The sequence below is a fragment of the Spermophilus citellus genome, assembly GCF_964194105.1.
Source record: "Spermophilus citellus genome assembly, chromosome: 3".
Taxonomy (NCBI): domain Eukaryota; kingdom Metazoa; phylum Chordata; class Mammalia; order Rodentia; family Sciuridae; genus Spermophilus; species Spermophilus citellus.
The window spans coordinates 8,264,614-8,271,219 of NC_138184.1; the positions used below are offsets into that span (position 1 = coordinate 8,264,614).

The 6,606-nt window shown below is 39.0% G+C and overlaps 1 protein-coding gene across 1 annotated transcript in view; it reads right to left on the minus strand.

Moving 5' to 3' along the window:
- The window catches only part of LOC308645893 (uncharacterized protein), a 110,281-nt gene extending 106,639 nt beyond the window's left edge, over window positions 1-3,642 (minus strand). The window contains exon 1 of the mRNA XM_081288338.1: window positions 3,460-3,642. Coding sequence (XP_081144464.1) covers window positions 3,460-3,493 — 34 coding nt within the window. The 5' untranslated portion in view covers window positions 3,494-3,642. The remainder of the gene's footprint in view (window positions 1-3,459) is intronic.
- Between the last annotated feature and the right edge of the window lie 2,964 nt (window positions 3,643-6,606).

The window sequence follows — 6,606 nt, forward strand, 5'->3', positions numbered from 1 at the left end:
TGAGATACAATGATCAATATTTTTAAGTCTCCCCAAGTGACTCCAACATGAAGACAAATGTATTCTTGCATTTCTCTGTGGCCATAACAAAATACCTGATACAGGTACAGTGGCACCCACCTGTAATCCCAGTGACTCCAGAGGCTGAGGCAAGAGAATCACAAATTTAAGGCCAACCTCAGCAACTTAGTGAGACCTTGTCTCAAAACAAAAAATAAAAAATAACTGGGGATGTAGCTCAGTAGTAAAGCACCAATGGGTTTAATCCCCAACATAAAAAAATTAATACCTGAAGCTAGGTACTTTCTAAAGTAGAGATTTATGTAGTTTAGCATGAAGGCAGAAAGTCCAAATAGCATGACATCAGCTCTGTTGAGAGCTTCCCTTGACTATGTCACATCATAGCAGATGGCATCATGCGGAAAGCACACAGAAAGGAAAAGATCACATGGTAAGCACGACCCCAGAGAGCAGAGAGGGGCCAGCCTTGCTCCTTTATAACAAACCACTCTCATGAGAACTAACTTATTCCTTGAGACCAGCATTAATCACTTTCAAGGACACTCCCCAATAAAATATTTACTTTCTGGTACCCCACCACTCAAAGGTTCCACCACCTCCTATATCACCACTCTGAGGACCAAGATACCAACACATGGAGTTTTGAGTCACTGTAACCAAACCAGGGCACCCAGGCTGAGGACCAGTTATGTTCATCCTTACACATAACATACCTAAATATATCTAAAAGACATGAAAGTAGTATAGAAAAGAGGTATGAATTTTTGAAAGGAATGAAGATTGAAATTACTTTTCCAAAACATTTGTGCATTTCTCCAAGATGCTTGGGCCATAGATGAAAAATAAAGAAGGTTATATAGATGTTGCAGAATTCAGTTATACAGTGACGCTAATGTAGACAACATCCCATAATGCTCCATCAATCCCATTACAGATGTACCAAAAGAAGCAGTGTTAATATAGGAGATATTGACAAAATTGAAAGACATGAGAGCTACAAAAACTACAGAACCAGATGGGCAGAGTTGGGGGTTCCACAGTTTGGTTTCACAGGCTTATCCAATATGAACACTGTACTTCTGAGGAAACTCCCTCTTGATGTCCCTGTTCTTCAGGCTATATATGAAGGGGTTGAGCATGGAAATGACTGTGGTGTACATCACTGAAGTCAAATAAATAAATACACTTTAGAGAAAAAAAATTGAGTGAAGAAAGTACCCAAAAACTGGAAGAGGTTATCTGATATAATATATATGTATTTTTATGAACATATATACAATATATATGTGTGTGTGTATGTGTGTGTTAATACAGATAGATAGGTGGATGTATATGTATCAAGATACAAAGATACATATAACATATACATACAATTAGACAAGTAACCAGAAGTAAAGCATTCAAATTTTTAAAAAAGAGAGAGGACAATAAATGGGTGAATTGCTTCAAAAACTGCCTTCATAAAGATGTCCAAATAACCAATAAGCACTCAAAAAGGTACTCTAAACCATTACATATCAGAAAAATGCATAATATCACTACAGACTCTAATGAATGGCTAAAGTTTCTAAGCATGAGCCAGGTGTGTGAAACTGCTAAAACATACATTCTGTTGGGGGATTACAGCTGAAACCAACATTTTTTAAAAACTAAAGCATCTACCAAAACTATACATGAAGTCCACCCTATCATTCAGAAATTGCATTACCTCACATATAGCATGTACCAAGAGAAGTAAGTATGTAAGTCTACCAAAAGACCAACTAAATGACAAACCAGGCATTATGTTGAGTTAAAGAAGCCAAACAAATAACTGTACATATTATAGTTTAACATTTATCTAAAAGCAAAAACAATCAAACCAAATCAAGTATAGTAAGAGTCAAAATTGGGTTTCCTCTTTGGTGTGATTATTGAGAAAGGGGATAAATGAACTTCCTGGAATCCTAGAAACGTGTCCACCAGGATGTATACATCCACGTGAAATTTCATCAAGCTGTACATAAATTGGCACTTCATGCACATTAGTGTATGTATATCTTGAAAAAAGAGTAAAAAAGTAATTAAGGGAAATGGTGTAGTTATACTTTTAGAAATAAAGTATAACTTTAAAAAAAAAAAAAAGTACCCACTAAAAAGAAATGACCAGATATGATGGCACATACCTAAAATCCCAGCCATTTGAGAGACTAAGGCAGGAGGATCACCAAGTTCAAAGCCAGCCTCAACAACTTAATGAGGCCCTAAGCAACTTAGCAAGACTCTGTCTCAAAATAAAAACAAAAAGGACTGGAATTTGGCTCAGTGGTTAAGTTCCCCTTGGTTCAATTCCTGGTACCAAGAAAAAAAATCTAAATACAAAGAATGAATTCTAAGTGATGATGATATATCAACATAGGTCCATTAATTATTTTAAAAAATTACCATTCTGCTGAGGCTATCCATGTTTGGGAGTAGAAAAATCTCTCTACCTTCCATTCAATTTTTCTACTAACTAAAACTTCATCTAAAAATAGTTTGAATCTTTTCAAAAAAAAAATCCACCTAGAACCTTAGAATGTTGCCTTATATGGAAACAAGGTCTTTGTCAATATAGTAAAGTTAAGATGAGGTTATTCTGGATTAAGATGGATCCTAAATCCAATGACTGATGTTCCTATATGGATGGAGTTTAGAAACAGGTACACAGGGAAGGTAATGGTGGAGGCAGAGACTGGAGTGATACATCTATAAACAAAAAGGACTGCCAGCAACCACCAGAAGCTAGAAAGAGACAGGGAGGGACTTTTCCCTTAGAGCCTTTAGAAAGAATATAGCTCTGCTGAAACCTTGTTTCACACTCCCAGATGCCAGAAATATGAAAGAATAAATTTCTATACTTTTTACCCACCAGTTTGTGGTACTTGTTCACAAAGGGCCTAAGAAACCAATATAATCTACCCCATAGACACATCTCTAAATCATCCAAAAAGCAGCGCAAATTCTCTAATAGGTACTTTCTAACACCCTCTTACTAAGATGCCCCTCGACTCCCCATGGGTATGTTCTCCATGACTGCAAAATAAACCCCGCTTGTTTAACTTACAGGTGTGCTCCTGGTGGTCTCTGGGTAAAGGGCATTCACAGCAGTAGACTCTTCAAAGGTCTCAAATCACAAACTTTCCCTGTGCCCCGAAGAAGCCCCTCAATCCCCACACATTCAACACTTAATAAGACTCAAGGCTTTCAACCACAAAAAGAAAAAGAAAAAAACAAGTTTAATATGCCCGTGTTCATTTTCATGAAGAAGCCTCCAGATCGTAAGCACCCTGTGGTCAGTGACCACATTTGTCTTATTTACCAAGTACTCCCACTCCTCAGCACAGATCCTGGAACAAGGTCAACCAGCAGATAAAATTGTTTTCTAAACCACTACATGGACAACATTGCTAATCTTACCTAGTGAGACCAGGTTCTGGAAGGTTTCCAGCATCACATCTCTGTAGAGGCTCCTCTGAGCAAGATCCAGCAAAGCCCACTCCTGCTGGGTAAAGTCCACAGCCACATCCTCAAAGGCGACCAAGTCCTAAAAGATGCCACAAATTCTGTTCAGAAAGGTACAATTCCTTCACTGTGTGTGAGATGATGGGTGAGGCTGACAGCACTGGGGACCTGAGAATCAATTCAGGGGAGGCTCAGAAGATTCTGTGGTCTCCCCAAGTCTATGGCAGGACTCAGTCAGCAGCTCTCTTTCCCTTTCTACCCACATATACTTTCTGGTTGATCAAATTCTGTCTGATAGACTTATCAATTCTAAAAAAATAAATTTATCTCTTCCAGTATAATTATAATGAGGTCACACACAATTACTCTTATACAGTCACCTAATTTAACGCAGAATACTTCTGATACAAGATGTCAGGGGGATCTGCACACATCAAGCAGTCCAGCAGACATCCACTGGGTATCTGATAATTCAATAAAACTATTTTACCATCTAGCTGGAGATACTGTCATTCCACAGGTTGAGGGCTCAGTCCCACAATACTTTCCCAAGTCCAGAAGCCAGTCACAGGTAGCAGGTTGTCACATACACCTCTGACCAACAGGCTACCTCCGCCTTGAGGGACCGATTTGCTGGAAATTTGCTGGGACCACTCAAAGAATGCAAAGAAATACTTCTCTGTGTTTACTAGTTTCTTATAAAGAATATTACAAAGTACATAGATGGATGGCCAGATAAAGAGACGGATAGGATACAATATGGTGGGAAAGGTCCAGAGCTTCCATGCCCAAAAACATCAACAGGTTCAGCTATCCTGAAGCTCTCTAAACCCACTCTTCTGGGGTTCTCATAGAGGCTTTACTTGTAGCCACTGGTTATCAACTTAACCCTCTGTCTCCCTTCCTAGAGTTTGACGTGTGGGAGTGTGAAAGTTCCAATCCTTTAATCATGCCTCCATCTTTCTGGACCAGCCATGATCCTTAGCTTATCTACAACCTACAAGCCACTAGTCATCTTATGGGCATACAAAGCTATTTTTATCACTCCAGACATTCCACAGGTCTTAGAAAATCTGTACCAGGACACTGGACTAAGACCAAATACAGACCACACAATATCACACTTGGTGACCAATTCCAGTTCCATATTGCTCCAAAAGAGGTAGCAGAAATGAGAGAAATACTCTAAATGAAATAATTTCCACAATGATACAATCAGTTTCTTGTAACAGAAACAATTTCATCTGCTACATTAGTTACATCATAGCAAATATGCACAACATGAAACCCAAGATTAAATGAGTTTTTGTTTGTTTGTTCCTTCCCACTCCTTGCTGGGGATTGAATCCAGAAGCACTCTACTCCTGAGCTACATCCCCAGCCATTTTCATATTTTAATTTGAGACAGGGTCTTCCTAAATTGCCTTTGATGCCCTTAAACTCAGAACCTCCTGCCTTAGTCTTCCAAGTAGTTGGCATTATAGGCACATGATGAGGTTTTAATGAATAAAAACACACTGAGGGAATAGGAATTTTTTTATTTTCCCCCCTCACAAACCTGAGAGGCCTATGAGCCTGCACAGCACATCTTTATGGCAGGCCCACAAGTAGCAAATTTTCTTTATTCTAGGCCAGAATTTGGCAAAATAGGCATGAGCTAATCAGTCCTCTGTGTACATCAGTTTGACTAGAACACAACAAACATTTCTTTATAAGCTTTCCCTTGGTGTACTAAAATGAGAATTTCCTTGCAATAGAAATTCTCTGGCCTTCAAAACCTAAAATATTTCCTATATGATCCAATAAAGAAACAGATGGCCAACCTGTGTTCTAAAGCAGCTAGGCAATACCCATCACAAGACACATTGTGATAACAAGAACCAGAATTCGTTGCTCCTCACTGCCTAGAACATATGAACCTTTGAATATCTGATGAATGAAAACTGTTAATGGATGGATGAATGAATTCTAATCTGTGAAGCCAAGTAGGTAAATCTGGAACCTCTTTTCTGGGAGACCTTTGTAATCACGTTCACGTTCAACTGAACGCCATATATTCCTTTTAAATAAATACATAAAACAGCTAGAAAGCCAGACACAGTGGTACACACCTATATCCCCAGTTACTTGGGAGGCTGAGGCAGGAGAATTACTATTACAAAACTGCTAAGCCAGAGTATGACAAGTCTACTTGTCTGCAAAGCCTAAATGCCTGAGTACATTTCTGGACACATGCCTTACAATTTAGTTGTTATTAGAGTTCTTTTTCCCTATTATCAGAATGTAACCTAGAACACTGTTGGGCACTATAGTGTCAGACTTTATTCAAATGTGCTATCTCTATGCTCCTCTTCCAAGCCATTGGCCTTGGGCAAGGATATTTTTCTTAAAACCCACACCAACTACTCTTTAATATCATTTTACTTAGGTAATATTTGTGCTCACCCTACCACAAGCAGTCATGGCTGTTAGTTATGGAAAATGAAAAACCCCAAGATAGTGCAGCCTGGGAAAAGGGAGTGAAAAAGAAAGCCATACACTGATAGCCTTCATCTCTTGAAAGATAAATCCTTTTCAGATACTGGCCACAAGTGGGGATGAAGTGTTTCATCAAACCTGAAAGGATAATCTCTGGGAAGCTTTTAATCTCTTTCAAGATGAATTCTCTCCAGGTGCCTGGCCACAGAACCCTCAACCCCAAAACTCAAATTCCTGAGTGCCCAAACTGACATGCTCACTAAATCACCTCTCAGTATAACCTATTTAAGCCCAACTCCTCTGGCCAGTGGCTAATTTCCACCAGGACAGTGAGTCCACTGGAGGTATAATACCATTCCTGAATAAAAAGCTGATGAGAGCTGGGACGGCGCTGAGTGGTCAAGTGCATGCCTCGCCATGTGTGAGGCACTGGGTTCAATCCTCAGCACCACATAAAAATAAATAAAGACACTGTGTGTTCATCTACAACTAAAAACATATTTTAAATTAAAAAAAAAAATACTGAAATGATCATAGTTTGCATCCGGCCTAGTCTTTTTGTGCTAACAATGGGAAATAAAGCACCAAATAGAAAATTCCTGAAGTGCCAAGCACAGTGCTGCA